The sequence below is a fragment of the Tachypleus tridentatus genome, chromosome 13 (genome assembly GCF_004210375.1).
Source record: "Tachypleus tridentatus isolate NWPU-2018 chromosome 13, ASM421037v1, whole genome shotgun sequence".
Taxonomy (NCBI): domain Eukaryota; kingdom Metazoa; phylum Arthropoda; class Merostomata; order Xiphosura; family Limulidae; genus Tachypleus; species Tachypleus tridentatus.
This window is the reverse complement of record NC_134837.1, coordinates 257,895,051-257,916,154: the sequence shown is the minus strand read 5'-3', so window position 1 is coordinate 257,916,154 and position 21,104 is coordinate 257,895,051. Positions and strand designations below refer to the sequence as shown.

At 29.7% G+C, this 21,104-nt stretch overlaps 1 protein-coding gene across 3 annotated transcripts in view; it reads left to right on the top strand.

Moving 5' to 3' along the window:
* The first annotated feature begins 340 nt into the window (after positions 1–340).
* LOC143238700 (DNA-dependent protein kinase catalytic subunit-like) overlaps positions 341–21,104 on the top strand; it is a 191,160-nt gene continuing 170,396 nt past the window's right edge. The window contains exons 1-12 of one of the 3 annotated variants that reach the window (XR_013020719.1): positions 341–600; positions 1,963–2,039; positions 8,734–8,826; positions 9,121–9,195; positions 10,034–10,142; positions 10,843–10,955; positions 12,615–12,714; positions 16,914–17,000; positions 17,890–18,047; positions 18,321–18,383; positions 19,277–19,372; positions 20,713–20,793. Coding sequence is in view for 2 of the 3 variants with exons in the window: in XM_076479155.1 (XP_076335270.1) it covers positions 19,356–19,372; positions 20,713–20,793 (98 nt within the window). In the remaining variant the exon portion in view is untranslated. The remainder of the gene's footprint in view (positions 601–1,962; positions 2,040–8,733; positions 8,827–9,120; positions 9,196–10,033; positions 10,143–10,842; positions 10,956–12,614; positions 12,715–16,913; positions 17,001–17,889; positions 18,048–18,320; positions 18,384–19,276; positions 19,373–20,712; positions 20,794–21,104) is intronic. The other 2 variants (XM_076479155.1, XM_076479154.1) reach the window with 2 other exon arrangements.

Genomic DNA, 21,104 nt, shown 5'->3' with positions numbered 1-21,104 from the left:
GTAACATTTTGCAAGTCGGAGAATACGCCAGTCTAAATAAACTCACACCAAGTGAACGAAAACAAAACAAAACAAAAAGTTTAGTTTCGGTTATTTCAGATATGCTAGGACTTACGTCACTTGTTCTCATGAATGTAACTAATTTGTGCCGGCAACAACTTTGCAAATACACATGTAAATAATGTGTTGCACAATAAATTAGATAAAAAGCAGTACTTCCAATCTTATGTGCCCTTAAATTAGTACAATACACAAATAATATATCTACATAATCTCACTAGATATAACACAATGATATTTTCCAATTGTTTTCGTTATTCTTAATTTAACAGATGCCAGGTTTTACATTTCTAATATTGAAAATGGTGTTAGAGGATGAACACTTTCTAAATTGTTGATTATTCTCTGAAGTGTGTTTTAGTAGTTATATATTTGACCCATTGACAGTTATGACGGAACATGTTGGAAGGCTTTATAATCAGTTAATATCACTTCAGGAATGTCTGGATATTAATACTAGTGACTATGAAAAAGCAGACTACATTATTAAGGATATTATTGACATATGCATGGATTATCGAATGTCAGAGAAAGAAATTGGTAAGAAGCAAACTTACTTTTTACTGTGGGGAACTTGACATTTTGGCAAAACAAAAGAGTGGTGTTTCAAGTTTCATTATTAATAGTACAAACTTATGAGTTTATGGATTGTACCACATTTTAGCAAATAATATAAATTCTACAACTGCATTTAATTTTAGAATTTACTTCACTTACCTAATGAAGACTTACATTCTTAACTCTATTAATACTAACTGAAGTTTCTCACCTGGTGGTGATACGTTTAATATAATGAATACACACAGGGAGGATCAGAGGCATCAGAACTTGGAGTGTTACAGCAACCCCACTTTTACGTATCTGATATGTACAGCAACTGTAAATGATATTACTTTTGTGTGAGCATGCCCTGTAACATCCTAGATTGAGCTGCTTTTAAAAACTCCTGGTACTTTTATTCTGTCATTATAAAATCTGCAGGTATAACCAAGCACCCTCACTTTGCAACTTCTTCCTACACCAATGGGGGATCCTGGATTCTTGATTCTAAGGATATGTTTGGGGATTGTGGAATGTGGATGCAGGGGTAAAGGGAGCCCATCAAAAATTAGCATAATAATATAATTTACAGTTTCTGTATAAGTAAAAATGTGCAAGAGTGAGAGTGCTGCAGCATCACTGGTTTTGATGCCTCTGGAATGCTAGTTCAGAGCTTTTTAGATAGTTTGTTAGAGAGGGCTCAAAGCATGAGAAGAGGGTTATTAGAATGGTTCTGAACATATGTTGATCTTTTAAGCTTGCTCCATTTCAGAAAGAGGAAACTGAAGGATGATCTGATCAAAATATTCAAGATTGTTAGCAGAACAGATGAGATTGAGGTATCAGATTTTTTCATGTTAGGTTCTGAGTACAGTACAATTATGACCTTAAATTTTACTATTTGGAAAGTTTGGATGTATTTCCAGTTAAAGCAGATTTATTTCACCAGTAGGATGGTAACGTGAAATCATTTAGTGGTAGAGACTCCAAGATGTTAAGAAAAGAGTTGTCATATGTTTGGGAGGTCGGAGATTTAGTGACTGATGCTTTGTTGGGGGTCAGAATGTCTGTGATGGGACATAATTTATGATGATTTAAATTGATATGTATTTGTTTTAGATAATAAAAATAACAAAGATGAAAAGGTCTTCTGAAAGCTTGTGTTTATACAATTAATAAATCTATCATTTTTCAAATACATTATAAACTTCTGTAATTACTTATTGTGTATTCTCCAGTTTTAGTTCAGAAAGAGTGGAAAAATAACAACATTAAGTTTGTGTTTTATGTTTGATTTATGCACACGTACACAAACATGCAGAGTTTATATTGTATCACTGTTATTTTGATATGATTTTTCAGCTTATATGTGTTCTTTGGTGTTCAGTGAAGATCTTGGACTCACTGTTTTTCTTAAAAAGACTGCAAGTTTGAATCAGGTAGGAACATGTCAGTAATTAATGACAATAAGTGGTTTTCATTGATAAAGATTGATAATCTGATGTATACATCAAAGAATAAAGTTGCAGGAATTTTGTTGGCTACTTTTTTAGTAGAAGTGATATAAATGAGTTGACAGAAATCCTTGTTATAATAAATTTCTAATTACACATACATAGCCTGTAACATATGATAATGTTAACAATGTGATGTATCATACTGAACCATGATATTAACAGGGTAGAGATTTATTAGACACAATGCAATTTTCACAAAATATTAAATGTTAATAAAGGAATGTTCAACAGGAAATTTGTAAATAAATATCTCAATCTCAAAATACAAATTCCACCATTTGAAAAAAAGAAAAACCAACATTGGTGATATCAAACTCACAAAATAATGTTAGCAATCACACAAAATTAGGAAAAAAGAACTAGAAGAAAAATCTGAATTGGCATGATTGTTCAAAATGGCTGTATGAAATATTTCTAAAAATATATCATTAAATCATAAGTAATGAGCAATTGATTATTTGCAATGTTATTTTTTAGCAAGCCAAATAACATATGTATTGTTTCAGAGACTGACCTACAGCTTAATTTTTTTGTCAGTTTAATTTCAAGTCTTAAGTCTTTCTTATTGTCTTGTAAAACCACAAGATTAGATTTCACGTGACTCGTTACTTAATGTTCTTTTTACATAATCAGTTATGAACTTAGTATCTATACATCATCAATAGGGACTCCTAGTGTAGGTTTCTTAATATATAAAGTTCTCATATAATCAATGTTCATTGGAAGGTAGGTGAACTAGCAGTTAAGGCATAGACAGATATAGTTGAACCTAGCAAAAAGACAATTACATGAACAATAAACAAGTTCATAGCTAAAAATAGAGAAATTGCAATGTCACAAATTCCCAGTTCTTCAAGAGCATTTTGATTTATGATTGGTAGACGTAAGCGTTCCTTTACAATGAATACGACATGAATATATTTTTGGTTGTATGGTTATTGTCATTATGTGTTACCACTGTCTTTACTTTTTCCTAGTAGTTATTTGAGTAGTTGAGAGGAGACCATCTTCTTATCTACATCAACAGAAGAAATGCTATGTCTTAAATAAATAAATGTTGGATTTTTTTGTATTTTTTGTTAATATTCACATAATAAAACATTCTACTTATTGAATAATTTTAAGTATTGTGTTTTTATTCATGGGTAATGTTTAGGCCAATTTTACATTCTTGTTTGAAATAGCTTTTTGGTGTACATTGTTACTGGTGAACTACCTAAATCTGAGTAGTTATTATAAATACATAATCTCTTGAACTTTAACAGGAAACATTTCCGTAGTGTCTGAGTAAATTTCTTGGGTACGACAGTAATCCCTCAAGTTATCAAAACTCCCATGCTATTGAGGTAATTTCCTCCCACTCCTAAATCACAATTTTTTTCCCCTCAAATAAACTACTATATACCACAGTTATTTGAAAATAAATTTAAAAATACATTAAAAATGTACATTAAACAGAACTGCAAGACAAGAAATGTGATGATTTGAGCTTAGAGTGCCATGTGATAGGTAACGGAAATGATTGTAGGAGGGCTTAATGCACTTTGGTAAATATCGTTGCACTACTTGTGTGTTTTCTTGTTGCAAAGGCACATCGGGCTATCTGCTGAGCCCACCGAGAGGAATCAAACCCCTGATATTAGCACTATAAATCCATATACTTACCACTGTACACTACTTAAACACTTATTATTTAAAAATTAAATACAACTTAAATGGCCTTGTGAACAATAAAACATTCACTTAAAAATTATAGATCATTTGGATATACTAAATTTTTAACTTGGTAATTAAAGATTGAATTATTTACATTCAGCTATTTATGTAAATTACTCATTGTGTGAAGATATCAAGTGTCATGTGGATTCTGGGGTTATGTGAAAGAAGGTAGCACTGTTGGAATTGTGGTCTGACAAAGAGTATGAAGATGCTGCAGGCAGATCTATGGAGGCATCACTACCAGTGGAAGGAAGATTTCATCAGGGTTTTTATGATGGGGGTTTAAAAAAGTATGATATTTTCTGATTTTTATAACTGCTTTGCTGACATTTGAATACAACTACCCTGATATTTCTCAAAGTTGTATAGTACTGTTCAAAGTCAGGCAACTGCTGAACTCCCTCCAAGGCCTTGTCCAAGTGTAGCTTGAGATCTTATAACTTGCATTTGGAGTGGGGTCTTCATCTTCATTGTCATCACTTGGCTCTTCTGTGCCTTTGTGAGAGACATTAGCAGCTATCCCTTTCTCTGTACCATGAAGAGAGCCCTACTTTTCACTATCCTTCTCCATAATGTTGTCCTTTGGCATCTCTGTCTCACCACCTCAGTAAGTTCACAGAGTCCTTATTCCTGAACCCAACAAAATCTACTATAACCTCAATGTCAGTGAAGAGTTTGTTCCATGCATTATTGAGGGTGGATAGACTGAGGCTTTTCCATGCATCTGCCCAGTTGAACACTTCATTGCAAATGTACTTTTTTAGAATGCTCTGATCACACCCATCTGCAACATAATCTCTTTCAGGATTCATTAGTAGTTCTCTCTTGTGTTTAATTATATATCATCTACAATCAATAGAAAGTCAGTTATGTTTATCAAATGATGTATTACGTTGTGTTTTGAACAGATACATGTATATTTCTCTTATTATACATGGAATTTTCCTGTGGGAAAGTTAGCCATTTGCTTGGGAGAATTTGTAAAAACTCTTCTCACCTGGTCAGAAAGTTGGAATATTTTTCAGGGATGCTGAGTTATATCAAATTCTGAGTTATCAAGGGATTACTGTACCATACTTTACTGTTGTTTTCTCACATCTTGTTGCTAAGTAGATAATTGATAGTAGATAAACTTTCAGTATCTAAGGCATATTACACTCATGTGTTTATATGTAACTGTTGCAGGAAAACAGGCTATAAAGTAGCACAAGTATGAATTGAAACTATACTTGTATGTACTAAACAAGAAATGAAATAAGCATACCATTCTTTCAAATGAAATACTCAAATCTATTTGTAAGTTTCCTTCTTCTTATCTTACGTCTGATTCATACAATGTCTACATTATCTACACTGGTTTGTGACTTTGTTCTCAGTCAAAGAGTTTTTTTTTAGTTAGTTTTACAGAATGGTTTGGTGATGATGAGGGATTTTTGGTCTAAATTATTTTTTAAGATTTTCTTCAAAAATTTATTTGTGAGTTTATTTAAAATTAAAGTGACTTTACAAAGATTCCAAAGCGCAGTCAGTGTAACCCTTCACATTTATATATCTGTTCAAAAGAAATTTTGAAGTAATTGAAACAAATAACAAATACAATTTTGTCAGTAAGTCATTCTATATGTTTATGGGTTCTGTGGTCATCATTGGTAAATTTACAGACAATGTTAAACTCTGGGGTTCAAGTCTCCACAGTGGACAGGAACAGACAAATCATTTGTGTAACTTAGTGCTCAGACAAAAAGAAACTTGTAAGTTTATAAATATAACAAAGAAATATTAAAATGTTGAATAATGTTGCAAAAAATGGTTTACCACACAGTAAGGAACAAATGAAAAAAACTGGTTTTATGGTAGAAACCAAGATAGTGGTAAATGAGTGATTTTATGTTTGAATACTAGTTCTAGTAGGCTCTGTTTGGAGATATTTTTTTCTTTATTAATTACGTAAAAAACTAATTAGATTCTATATAAAAAAGGCTGCTGTTAAAAGGTTTTTTTCTCAGAATATCTTATGAGGATAGGTTTATATCATTTAACATGTTTTTCTGGAGAGAATAAGGAATTGGAGAGACAGGATTGAGTATTTAAAGGTTGGTATAGGTTTGGAATATAAAAACCCAGATGAAATTTGGCAAGTTTAAGATATGGAAAATTTTGACATGATTCCAGTAAAGGCACTATTACTGTTATACTGGGTAATCAGCATGTGAAATAGTTTTGGATAAGTTTCAACTTTTAAATTGTTTAAAAAGTAGATTTGAAAACTATTTTATAGTTCAGGCTAGGTACAAGAAAAAGGAGGAGTTTCTTTATGTTGTTCGAAGTAGGATGGTAGTAGAAATTGGGATAGCATGGGTCAACTATATTTTTTGATGTCATTTCATAATGACAAGAAACCCACTTGAAGTAAAAATGTATTCTCAAGATGGCTGGTATGGGTATTAAAACTTTAATTAAAATAAAGTACAGAACAACATTTTGGCTTTCTTAGGTCATCTTCAGGTTAACAAAGAGAGTTTGCAACTGACCATTGCCAGGCACGTCTTAGGAATAAGAGGATAAACCATAAAGCTTTAATGGCCAGTTTTGATGTAATCTTTCCATTCACAGAAGTTTCAACTACCAAAGCCTGCAAAATAGCTTTAGAACTTTATATCCAAGACCCCACACCAGTGCATTGATACACATCCCAAGCAACCAATTAGCAATCCTTACAGAATATTCTACCACCAAAACTACCTACAAATAAATGGCCTATGTATGAGCAATCCAGTGTCACTGGTCTAGCCAACATTTTTATGACACATAGTGAATCTCAAGTAATCAATTACACTCACCACTATACTGGTACAGGTATGTTGATGATACAGTTGATGGATTCACATCTACAGAACACAGATTTAGTTTGTTCAACCACATTAACTCTATACACCGCAATATTAAGTTCACATGTGGGCAGGAAAAAATTAACCAAATAGCATTTCTTAATCTCAAAATCACTAGAACTAACACACAATTCAAAACAGAGATCCACAGAAAAACATCACCCATACTGGACTATATATTCCTTGGGACTCAGCACATGAAACAAAATAAAAACTCAACATATTAAGAAACCAAATAAAAACAGCCACAAAACTATGCTCACCAAATAAAATAACAATGAAAAAAAAATAAACCAACACTTCACCAACATCTAAAAATTTCCTCCAAAAAGCATTGAAAAAATTATACACACACACACACCTAGATCAACAACACAATAAACAACAAACAAACAGTAATAAATCCTAAGATACAACAAACTACAAAACCTTATACTGCTGCATACCATTTATTCCCAACATCAGCAAAAAAATAACCAAAATTTGGAAAAACTTAAAACACAACAATCCAGTAAACAACAAATTTATTCAAGAACTAGGTACAAAACTAAAGTTCATGCTATGTAAAAACTACACTGACAAACACAACACTAACATTATTTATAAAATACAAAGCAACAACTGCACAACTTCTATATTGGAGGAACAAGCAGGAAAATGGAAACCAGATTCAAAGAACATAAACACCTTCATGTTTTTTTGAACACTGCAAATCAAATAATATATCAAATAATAATCAAATTAATAACCTATTATCTAACTGCAACACCCCCTACAGTCCCGTACTGTATTGTAATTAAAGTTTTAATACTGATGTTACCATTGGGAAATGAAATTTAGGGGACAAATGCCCCTAAATACTTATGTTTTCTAGTTTAATGATCCGTACAGTTAGAGGGGATCATTATTGTTTTTACAAACATTTTTTTTTTTAAATTGCTGAAAACATAATTTTTCATTAGCTGTATTTTTATAAATTTAGTTTCTTATTCAAAACCTTATCTCATTTATAAGATGATGTAAATGGTTTACCTATACAGAGATCTTTCCACACAACATTTATAAGATGATGTAAATGGTTTACCTATACAGAGATCTTTCCACACAACATTTATAAGATGATGTAAATGGTTTACCTATACAGAGATCTTTCCACACAACATTTATAAGATGATGTAAATGGTTTACCTATACAGAGATCTTTCCACACAACATTTATAAGATGATGTGAATGGTTTACCTATACAGAGATCTTTCCACACAACATTTATAAGATGACGTAAATGGTTTACCTATACACACAACTTAAACCTATGTTACAATCACATTGCATGCTGAAGATTTTATGTTAAAGACTTAAGAGCAGTTTGATAAAGTGAAATTGGAAGTACAAACAAATGGTTAGGTTTATGTTTAAGCACATACAGCAGTATCAAATTCAAGTGACATAATTTCTTTTATTTTGCTTATCAGAAAAAAGTAAAGAAAGATTGATTTGAATTTAATTTCGAGCTGATCTTACTGTCAAATATTTTTGCTTATGTAGAACAGAAAAAAAAAAAACAAGCAAGGATTTATATTTCTTGTGTTGAAATATTTGTCTCATGTCAAAAAATACTTCCTTGTCTGTTGCTTATTAAAATATGAATTAGTGTTAGACATCGAAAATGTTACACATTCAATAAAATGTTGACCAGGTTGATTGACTTTTCTACCAGATATTTAAAAAGTGTGAAATATTAAGATGTGACTCATTCAAAAAGTAGTTTCTTGAATAATTGTATTTGATTTTGAGACAGTTTGCTTGCTACTGTTATGAGAAGTCTTTCGTGCCTTGATTTTTATAAAATTATTTGATTTTGAGAATTGCTCATGAGCAGCACGTAATCAGCAGTTTGTTACATTTACAATGTTAAGGCCAACATACCAAATGCCAGTGATGGATCTAAATGCTACACATATGTTAATAAATGTATGTGATAAATAACTGATTATATTTGTATATGTAGTTTCAAAATGGGAAGTTGGAGCTTCTAGATTTTCTTCCAAAGTTGCTTGATAATGTTAAGAAAAAGGCTGTCTCCTATGGAGTCAGGATCAAGGTAAGGGTTCACAATGAATATATTGTTTGTGTGTGCTCCAAAAAATTAAGTATCTATTATTAGCAATTTCACTAAACTTTTTATATTGCTGCACACAGTTTTCAAATTTGTATATGTGGTGATTATTTTGTATTCACATTATTAGAATGAGTATTTATTATTATGATTCTAAGTTTTCATAGTTGCTCTTGTACACAACATGCATCTGTCTATTCTTGTTTTTCATCAGTCTATTGTTTGCCATAATACTAAATAACAGTTGTTTTTATTAATTATGAATATTTATTCTTCTAGGATGCTTGTTTTTCAGTATTTTTGCGTGATCAGTTTGCTCGAGTTAGAAGTGGTGCTCTTGTTTGTGTGGCAAAGGTAATTTGTGCTAATTCTTCAGTTGTGTTTCATAAGTATATAGACCAGCTAGAAACTTTTAATTATGGTGGTAAGAATTTAAATTATTCAAGGTTAGGTGGAAAACTTGTATCTCTTTAATTAATTTTTTGCTGCAAATTTTTTTTATCAGCATTAGATTTTTAAGTAATTCAATATGCAGAAAGTTACTGAGTAACTGAAACAGTGTATATATCACAAAGTGTAAAATTCAAATTAATGTAAAATTAACATCTTTGATGCTTTTCTCTTGTTAAGGCTACTATTAAACTAATTTTCTTGAATGAACATGCTAAATTTAGCAAATGTTTCAAATAATTCTAGGTAATCTTTATTAATATGATATAATACATTAATATAATATTTTTCTATTACATTTGATTTCAAAATTGTCAGATGACATAAAATTATGTGTAGCTTATTTTGGCCTTGTATACAAAGCATATGAAACCTAGAATGATGTGCCAAAACGTTGTATGTTGCAAAATCAGTTTCTAGTTGTTAAAGAGTTAGAATGTAATGCTGTTAAATTTCTACAAACTGTAGATTTTGTTTTAAACAACTATGCCATTATTTCTTGCTTTTTCTTGTTTTTTGAAAGCTCATTAGTTAGAACAAATTTTCAGAGGAAAGATAAGTGGGTTTGCTTAATAGCTTGAGAGATTTACAATCTTTGTAATTTATTAGTTAAAATATTGAAAAAAGTATAAGAATAATAATAGTGTTTCAGTTTATCACACTGTAGTGTTATAAAACTATTAAAATGTATATTTTGAAGTCATAGAAAATTAACTCAAGTAATCCAGTGTCTATTTTCTAGATTTTGGAGATTTGCTGTGGAACATCACAAGTACAAGACTTTGACATTCCAGACCTTATTAAAAAGATGTTTATGCAACTGATTCAAGCATCAAAATTACCTCCTACAGGTATATTGCAATAATATATTTTATGATGGATTGCAGTTAATCACGTTATAAAAAAAAAAAAAATCAATCCACAAAGGTTAAAAAGTTAAATTATAGTTTTTATTTTTTACAAATATGTACTAAGTAACTACTGTTTTAATGTTTTGGGAAGTTTTATCCTGTTACTAACAAATATTAGCATGTCTGGAAAACATGATAAACCTGGGTTCAATATTTTGTATGATTTACACCTCAGTCTAGTGGTCACTGTGGTTCGAGAGTATACTCATATCTCAAATTTAAATTTTCTTGGGTTAACAAATTAGATTAAACTGAATGAATGTTTCATAATTACATTTTTGTTTTTGTATATCTTGATATGATTTTCATCTTTTTATAAGTCATGTAGTTGCTTTTTTTTTGTATAAGCAAACTTTAAGTATTAATTCTGATTGTAACACTGGCTAATAATCTTGCTAAAGACCTTGTAAGTTGTTTTTATATAATAACATAGTCATTTTTTGTAATCAGATACAATGTAAAGGTAGCAGTTTTTAGATTGTTTTTGAGGAAAAGATTTAAGTCAACAAGAGATGTACTGAACAAGAAGTCCACACGTTTATCTGTGTTTACTAAATAAGATGCATTTAAATATGTCCTTTACTCATGTTAATTTTCTTTCTTAAATATTATTACTGAAATGTTACATTTATGGTTTTAGTGAAGCAAGGAATTCTCTGTCTGCTTGGATCATTATCTGAATACTACCCAGAGTATATGATATCATACTCTGAGAAGCTGTGTGATTTATATTTGAATGAGCTGAAACAGCAGGTAAACCTTTTAGTATGATCTTGTAGTGGGCATTCATTTATGTTTATTTTAATTTTATTTTTCTACATCACACTTAATAGCTTTTGAAAATATATTTTGTTGCCAATTTTGTGTAATTACTTATGTTCTGAGCATTTGACAACAGCGACTGGTGTAAAGTTAAGCTTCCTACATACAAATTATGATGATTAACTGATTTTCTACAATTATTTTCATTTCTGTCTAATAAAAGACGGGACTAACATTCCTCTTCAGACACACACGCACAAAAACTGTTCAAACTTAAATGTAATTCCAAGAAAGAGTAGTTTGTGGATGGTGGTTCATAAGGTACTACGTGTTGTTTGTTGGGTTAATAAATGGTGAGCTGAGAGACGGGAAGATTAATTTTTGTTTCTGTACAATTTTTGAGCACTTTCTTTACTGAATAAAATGTTTAATTAGTCTAAAAGTGTAATAATTCATCATAAGAGATTTGTACATTCTGTTGGAAAACGATTACAAATTATAAAGATGGGTTTAATGTTATAGTGTGTTTAATATTTTGTTCAAGATTGTTAAACAAGCTCAGAGAAGATGTGTTACACACTTTAAAGATTTTAGTCGTTTTTTCTTGTGTAGTTTTCTGGTTCAATTTTGGACACTTATAGTTGTTTTGTATTCAGACATATCTTTTTGGCTGTAACCACATTGAACAATTTCAATGTCTTGTGTAAAGTCACCTCAATATCTTTTATTGAAAACAAATTGAAACTTTGTAGTATACATTCATGTATCCTTAAATAAAATATGCATGAGTTATAAAGTTGATTTCTTTTTGTTTCTTAATCTGAAGATGACCTAGGAAGGTCAAAACGTTGTTCATTCTTTATCTATAAAAGTGTTAACACCCATGCCAGCCATTCTGAGATACAAAGTCGATTTCAGATATTGATAACAATTATAAATTGCTATGCTGTCTTATGTTATTTTAAATTTTAGCACAATATTTAAAATAAATTTCCCTGATGAGTGAAAAGACTATGAGATAAAACTTGTAATAATCTTATTCATATTGTATTGTTTTTTTTTAATATTACAAATGTTTTAATACATACACCTTTCAGTAAGCTGAGACACTTCATAGCTGTCTATTTATTGTCTGTTGTTGTAATTATTACATAAGTAGCACTGTGTTTGCTGCCTTCTATTTTGTATTTTTTATGATCAAAAAGTAACAATGGTCATGGACATCACATTTCTTTGTACACTTTCTAATTTATTCTGCTTTACCAATTTAATTTGCTGATTTGTATCAATTGCTTTTATAAAACAGTTTTTATTAAGCAAAAACCTTTTTTTGCTTAACAATAAAACAATTTTTATTGCTAGTTACAAGATTCTTGTCAGGAAATGTATATCTGTTTAAACGAGACTGATGGTTGAACTCCTGTAAACATTGATTTAATAGTGTTATTTATATTTTGTTGACTTCAAAAGGGTACATGCTTTTATTTTATTCAAGTCTTTTGAATCTCATAACTTATTGCTTCATGATGTTACCAGTTGTTTGTTTAATAGAATATCTTGTTTCTTTTTAAAACAAAACCTTTCTATATTTATAAAGCTTGGCACCCATGATTGCTGTGCCCTTAATCCTTTGTGTCTGTTTTTCAGTAGATGACCTCCAAAACACGTAAACTAGAGAGAAGTATTGTGTCTGGATGTCTGCAAGGACTGACTGGTTATTTACACAGTTTTACTGTATCAGCTGAAGAAGGTGTGTCACGCTTGCTTACTTGCATAATAATGCTGAAAAAAACTGGTAGAAATTTGAAAGTAGTGATTGTAAATAACTTATTTTTACCAATGAAAGTTATATCTTCTACATAAATTTTATACAAGCTTGTGGTTAGTAACAATTTTGATAACATATTCAACTGCACAGTTTCAGCACTATAACTCTATAGAAAGTTTGCAATGTGTGATGTCCTTTGCTGGGACTAATACTTTTTGGTTCTTTATTATTCAGTATTTTTGTATTTATCAAATATTTATAATATTTATAACATAACATTGGGACCTATTGTCCATCTCAGCTGCTCTATTCTCTAAACTAAATTAAAAGTATTAATAAATAATTTTAATAAATTTATACAAAAAATTGTTAAAGTTAGCCCTTACCATTCATATATTTATCAAGTTTTTTTTTAAACTCTCTTAAATTTACTGCCTCAACAACATCTGAAGGCAACCCATTTCAAAGGTTAACAACCTTGTTAGAAAAATAAAACTGTCTTAGTTGAAGATGATTCCTGCCTTGCCAAAATTTATAATTGTGTCACCTATTCCTACTATTCTCAATGTTAAGTGTGTGTATGTAAAAGGTACATCAACAAGCAATTCCTTTTAGAATCATAAACATCTCCATGAAGTTCTCCCAAACTCTTTTTCTCAAGAGGAAACAGTTTGAGAGAGTTTGACCTCTCTTCAAATGATAACCCCACTGTCCCAGGAATCATTTTATTAACCCTTCTCTGAACCCTTTTCAATAACTTAATGTCTTTCCTAAGGTAAGGAACCCAAAACTGAACACAATACTTCAAATGTAGCCTAACCAGTGACTACACAGTGAAATTATAACCTATTTAGACTTGCATTCAATATTTCTGTGGATGCAACCTAAAATCCTGTTTTCCTTACTACTAGCAACAGCACACTGCTTGGATAGCTTAAGAGACTGACAAACCATTACACCAATATCTCTTTCTCTTATGACACAGTGAAGGTTATTACCTTCCAAATTATACTTATAATTCAAATTATGATAACCCATGTGCATTTTCTTGCATTTATTGCAAATAAAACACACCTGTCAGTTATTTTCCCAATTCACTAAATTATCAAAATTCTTTTGTAAATCAGCAGCATACTCTTCACAGACAGTAAATTTAGTCATTTCATGTGTTCATTATTATCCATTTCTTCTTTTAATGTAAATATTTGGTGCATTAAAAATTGAAAACTTTGTTAACTATAAATATATTTATTCGTTCTGTCGTTCCAAAACTGATCTTATTTTTATCAATGTGTTGTACAACATTTTGTGCAAGTTTTGTTTTTGTACTTATTTCATTTCAGAATTGTGCATTTTTGTTTCTGCAATTGTATGAATCAAAGTGCAATGTATAAATAATAGTCTGTAATTTTTCAACTGTCTTTGTTGTTCTCTGTCACACACAAAAAAATAAAACGTTTATCATGCCACTAAAACTTAAGTACATAATCTATAATCTTAAAATTAATATTTGTTCACTTTTGAGTCTCCTATCTCTTCCTTGTGTTATAAATAATGGTACTTATCATACGTCTTGCTGGGTTTAGCTGTGCTCTTCAACTACTTCAATGTGTTAGTGTCAGTAATGTTTTATTCTTTTTTTTATAATAGAAAAACATATATACAAAATCAGCTAACTCGCTAAACATGCCTCTGGGCATTTACTAAACTTAGCCTCTAAATGGTAGATACTTTATCTGCTCATAATTATTCAAAGTAGATGGTGAGAATGAGAAGTTTAAACATACCTAACGTGTATGTGTGTAGTTTTGATGCTGTTCATTTTGTTAGTTTTGTAGTTAAAAGGTTAAACTGTTCTTTTATTTTACTTTATCTTTGAAAAGGAAATCTACTTTCGAAATATTAAGTTTTTCTCTTTGTTAAATCATAATTAGTATGCATTAAAAATATTAAGAGTAGCATGTTAGGTTTAACTTTTTCTTTTTGTCCAGAGAGGTGCAGTCTGTATCAAGGGGAAAACTGCACCATTGAACTTATAGAATATAGAAAACAAACTTGTATTTGCTCTTCCACACATTAAAATCAACTTCACAGTTGAAATTTATTCAGTAAGACAGTTTTATTTATTTAATTTGTACAAGAAAAATAATATTAATAAATTTTGAGTTTCTGTTGACTTCATTGTAATATTTACAAAATCATTAGTGTGTGAGAATTTCCTAAAATGTTTGATGAGTATAATATGACACTGTTGTAATATTTTGAAACAAAATAGCACTAAGTTATCCTTATACCTCAAATACAATTATAGTTTAATCGCATTTTAATAATTGCTACTTCATGGCCAGCTGCTTAGGGAGCTTGGCTCATAATCTGAGGGTCACAGTCTTAAATCCACATCCCACCAAACATGCTCATCTTTTCAAGGTTCTTTAATGTGATGGTCCTTCCAGCTGTTTATTGGTAAAAGAGTGTGGTGATGACTAGCTACATTCTCTCTAGGCTTACACTGCTAAATTATGGATGGCTAAAGTATATAGCCCTCATGTAACTTTGTGTAAAATTAAAATAAACAAACTAATTGATACTTCTTAACATAGGTTGTCATGGTATGATGTAATTACCTATATCTCATCTCTGAGAAATCATAGGCTATTGATTGAAATATATCATTTAAGTTCTTTTCTTTTGTTCTTTTTGAATTGTAAAAACCAATAAAGCTTCCATCTGAATGGAGATCAGAACAAAATGATAAAAGCTTAGCTTGGTGTTATGTTCTTAGAAGAAATGGAGCTTTTGAACAATTTCGACTAAAAATTCAGTCCTAATTAGTTTAAGTTTATTTATAATTTTTATACTTCGTTTGAATTATAATATTGGAATTTCATAGGAAATTACTTTTGTAGAATAAGATGAGGTTGGCTTATTGAAGTTCTTTTACATGCAACTGTATAATGTTTCCTTCCTTCAGCAAGAGTGCTGTATTAGTCCTGATTGGCCTGAGTAACTTATTAAATGTGCAAAGCAACTTGTCAAAAAGAAATGCTGAAACAAATATGTAATTAAATGTAAAATGGTTTTAAGTCTCTGTATATAGACTTTTATCATAAAATTAAAACTTCAGTTTGATTAATTAAAAATTAATTTCTCAAGGTTTCTGAAAAAATATAATAATGAAAAAGTTGGCCTGTTTATCATTTTTCTTTGCTTAAGAGTTATTTTTATTGCACATCACTGATCATAAACACAGTAAAAATATGTGCATTATTCTTTAATTAAGATAAGGACACAACTTGTAGTTTTATAAAGTTAAAACTTTACAGGAAAATATTAAAAGAACGTACAAAGACGTAACAATTAGTAATTAAAACCTATGACAATAGCAAGCATTTTTATTTGTTTTTTAAAAAATATACCCACCATGGAATCATTTTTGAAATTTTAAAGCTGTGAATGTTGTGAAGAAATATTTAAAAGTCAGATTTTCATTTCTAATCAATGTATTTGGATCATATGTAGGTAGCTATAAATTGCATCTCTTTGTCATGTAAATGCTTCAAAGTGCAGTTTTTCATTTTCATTTTGCTTTTTTTTCAAATTAAACTTTGAACCTATTGTAAAGATTTTGTTTTTAATTTAGGTGTGGAAAAAAATGTGTGTTTTAAAAATTAAACTATTGCTTTAGTAATGTAGCCAAAGTGAAATGAAAAAAAAAACTGAGGTTTTTTTAAATGAATTAAGATATAAAGCTAACAGAGAATTAACTTCCTTTTTTGGAAAAGTTAATGTAACCATTAAAGTAAATAATATGATTAATAAATTATTTCTTAATGTAACCCTAAAGATATATTAATGAGTTGTCCCCCAGTGGCTCAGCGGTATGTCTAGGGACTTACAACGCTAAAAACCGGGTTTCGATACCCATGGTGGGCAGAGCACAGATAGCCTTTTGAGTAGCTTTGTGCTTAATTCAAAACAACAAAAACAATATATTAATGAGTCATTTATGAAAAATTTTGTGAGAATAATCTTTAAAATTTATGTCTTGAAGAATATTTTAATTTTGTTTAAATATATCTTAAAATGTAAATAGTATGTAGTTACTTAATTAATTTTTTCTAAAATTTCTGCAAAATGTTTCTTTCTCCTGCATTTTATTATGTCAACATATTTTATAACAGATCCTCAGAAATCTTATAAAATATTCTCTTATGCTCGAAGTTCAATACTAAGTTCAGTGGAACACAGCAGGTTTGAGATGCCACGAGGTAAGATAAAGTTTTGTACTTTGGAAAAAAATTTTTTCCCATTAATGGAACTGGATTGTTTTTTTCTTATTATGAAGTACAAATATCATCACTCCAAGAATATTTTTATGACATTTTTCATGTAATATTTATGTTAAATTCAAAATTGTTTTCATCTATGAAACCAAAGTAAAAATAGTCTTTTATTATTTATTTTAATAATAAAAATGTGACAGTTGATACAAATATGGTTTTTGTGAAGGACTTTTCTCAGAAAGTTGAAACTTTCAAGACTAGTTTTTCATTTCACGTTTTGTGTTTTGTGATGTTATGGATTCATTCTAGGTAAATTTATTTTAAGCTTAATTTTATATATTTGTTTTATTAAACAAAAATGTCTGTCTTCAGATTTTATTTTTTTTGTAATCACATAATATCTTAGCTTTGTACAAAATTCTTTGTTTTTGTTCATTATATTTGCTAGTGGTTTCAAATTTTTGTTATTGTAAAGAGCAGTTGGAAACATCTTCAGTGTTTTCTTAAATATATGTTTATATAATGTACAAAGTTAGCTGTAAGTGATAACCAAAGTTACTACTTATGTTACTTCATTAATTAAAATAAGAAGAATGAAAAGTCTTTTAGTTGGTTTACATATTTCTCTTTGATAGTTAAAGTGGAATAAAATTTGCTTTTGTATAATCTACTATTTATGTGGTATGTGTTTCAAATAACATTTTGACAAAAATGCAAGTTGTTCATTTTCAGTGCTATTTCGGTTGTTGCTTATTCTTTTGTTTTATACGGTGTCCTGCTGTTCTTACCCATTCGTGACGTACGTACTCCTGTAGTACATAATTGTTAAAAATTGTCACAAGCAGAATTTGATTGTGTTTCGTTACTTCCTCAGCTGGGTTGATGTTGTTTGCGAGACATGCACCTCAGTTCAGGCAGTTCCTCTTTGATGATTATGAAAATATGTACAAGAACTTTATACACTGGTGCCATCAGTCAAACAAAGAAAGCAGAGCAGTAGGCTATGCTGCATTAGAATCATTTCTCAAAGAGGTAACTTAGTCAAGCTTAAGATATGTCCTAGAAGGAAGATAAATTTTTTTACATGTGTGGACAAATGATGTGTAAATGTAGATAATGAAAGCAAATATATTTTTCCAGCACTTCTGTATTTAGAATAATTATCCCAATATTTTACCTTCACATTATGTAAATATTTTTAAAGACCACTATAAAGTGATAGATTATTAACATAATCCAAAAATTTTAAAATCCAAATGTTGAATGAAGTTATTTTTCTGTTTGTTGAATGTTTCTTTTCTTCAGATTACAGATGTATTAATTGCTAAAGCACAAGAAGGAAAAGGTGAAGGGTCATCTGTTTTCAAGGTAAGAGATTAACTTTTTAACTCCACAAATAGCTGTCAGAATCATTCTTTTTCTAATTATAAACTGCAAGATTTATTACTTGAACAGTTTCCAAACTTCTAGAACCCATGTCCCCCCTTAATAAATATGGTTTTTTGAACCCTAACTCCCTTTTTTGTTTTTAAGTGAGTGAAAGAGCAAGTTAAGTGACAAAATAAAGTACAAGCATGCACATTAAAATATCATATGTTTTGCAGTAATTGCATATTATTTTCATTAAGAAATAAAATACCGAAACCAATAATTTTGCAATATTACATTATTATCTATTTTGCCCTAATTCCTTGTGCCTCTTCCAAAGAACACTTGTTCCCCACACTTTGGAAAATGCTGTACTAATTCATTTGTTAAAGTTGTAAAAATGCATACATTTAAGTCTATTATATTAAACTTTTGCCAGAAATCTGTATGTGTGACAGGAATGTGAAAATTTATAAAAATCCTCATTTCATATAAAAAAATGAATGTGAGAATCATGCATATAAGTTAAAAAATGTGTGTGTGTGTGTGTGGGTCCAAGCCTGGTTTGATGTTGAGTAAATTTCACACTCAACTTAGCAGAATGTCTAAAATAATGTCAAGAGCACGTGACAAAGTGTGCTTATAGCCAACCTTAAAGGTACACATTGAGTAATAATTTGTCAGTATTTTGTTGAATCTAACATGTATATGAAGGGAGCTTCTGTTAGTAGTTTGATCAATGCACTATGTATTTAAAGTTAATTTTAATTAGTAATTCTGTAGTTTTGTGTTGACTCTCAGTACCCTATTTGATCTTTTATTTTAAAGTAGGAAATATACTTCATTAATGAACTACAGTTACACCTTATTACAATTTTTGTTCCTTTTACCAGTTTTTTATAACAGCTTTCCAACAGTCTATGAGAGAGAATAAATCAGATTCCAGGGATCTTTCAGTTGCAGTTCGAGGATATGGGCTGTTTGCTGGTGTAAGTGTCTTGTGAAAATATTCATGAGACTTTTAGGATAAAATTAAAACTGCAGTATGATTAATTAAAAATTAGTTTCTCAAGGTTTCTGAAAATTAATTTAACATTGCAAAAACTAGAGTGTTATCATTTTGAGTGATATGTATCTATCTTAAAATTTCAATCTAGTATTTGTGAAACTTTGATTTTTTTTTAATACCAGTTCTAATGTTTACATGTTATCCAAGAGAAGTCTTTATACAGTGAAATGATTAAATTATGCCAACACTTAGGTTTCTTACAACATAATACAGATGTAAAGCTATTCTGTCTTAAAATAAATTAAAACTCTCATTAAAATTAATTTAGCAATCAAAAAATAAAATTGAGTTTATCATAAACAATTTGGTAGCATAAAATTTTAAAATTTTTTAACATTTTTTTTTGATAACTAGGAACCCATCAGAAGTAAATGTGTAAGAGATGGCTGATATGGATATTAAAATTTTTACTTATAGAACAAAGTAAAAATATTTCAACCTCTTTAGGTCATCATCAGGTTAAAAAGGTTGAAATATTTTTACTTTGTTTTATTTCAACCTCTTTAGGCCATCGTAAGGTTAAAAAGGTTGAAACATTGTTACTTGCTTTGTGTTTTAAATAGAAATTTTAATAACCATGTCACCTGTCTCTACTGTATATGATATATTTGTATTAACAAATCTTTTATAAAACCTCTTTACCAACTCTCTGTAGATTTACAACTTTAATGAGTTCTCATAGTGTGTTAATATTTACAAATATTTAAAAAAATGAGCAAACCTGAGTTATTGTCAACATATCTTGTGTGATTCACTTGAAGAATGAAACACTTCACCAATGTTTAGATGTTTAATTTACTTTTATTATTTCAGTGATCCTTTAAAACCTGTGTAGTTGTTTAACGAGTCTTTGGTAGCTCCTAACAACCTGTATTTTGTGCTTCAGAATGAAAAAAGAAAATGTATATTTATGTAAAGAGGTTTTTTTACATGCTTCTTATTTATAATTTATAATTCAGTTATAGCTCTCATTTGTACAAGCTGTGAAGCAGACACACTCACTGTGGCCAGTGACACATTGTCAAGGTTATTTTCAAATGTGTTGGTCTTAATCAATTATATCAACTCTGAAGGATACATTTAATCAAAAGTAGCCTATTTTAACCTGTAATTCGTGAAAGTTATAATTGCAGCAGCAAACGTAGGTACATTTTAAGCACAAAACATGACATGATAATACAATTTAAGCTTGTTAAATGTAACAAATTGCATTTTCTACTTCAGCTATATGTATTCTTTTTTTCTCATGTTTTCTAATAGCCTTGTAAGCTTTATCTTGGAGAAGACAATGAAGCTTATGCAAAATGACATGCTACAAAGAAGTGAACATCTTTACTTTAGGTATGTACTTTCAAAGAAGTGAACATCTTTACTTTAGGTATTTACTTTCAAAGAAGTGAACATCTTTACTTTAGGTATTTACTTTCAAAGAAGTGAACGATCTTTACTTTAGGTATTTACTTTCAAAGAAGTGAACATCTTTACTTTAGGTATTTACTTTCAAAGAAGTGAACGTCTTTACTTTAGGTATTTACTTTCAAAGAAGTGAACGTCTTTACTTTTGGTATGCACTTTCAAAGAAGTGAACGTCTTTACTTTAGGTATTTACTTTCAAAGAAGTGAACGATCTTTACTTTTGGTATGCACTTTCA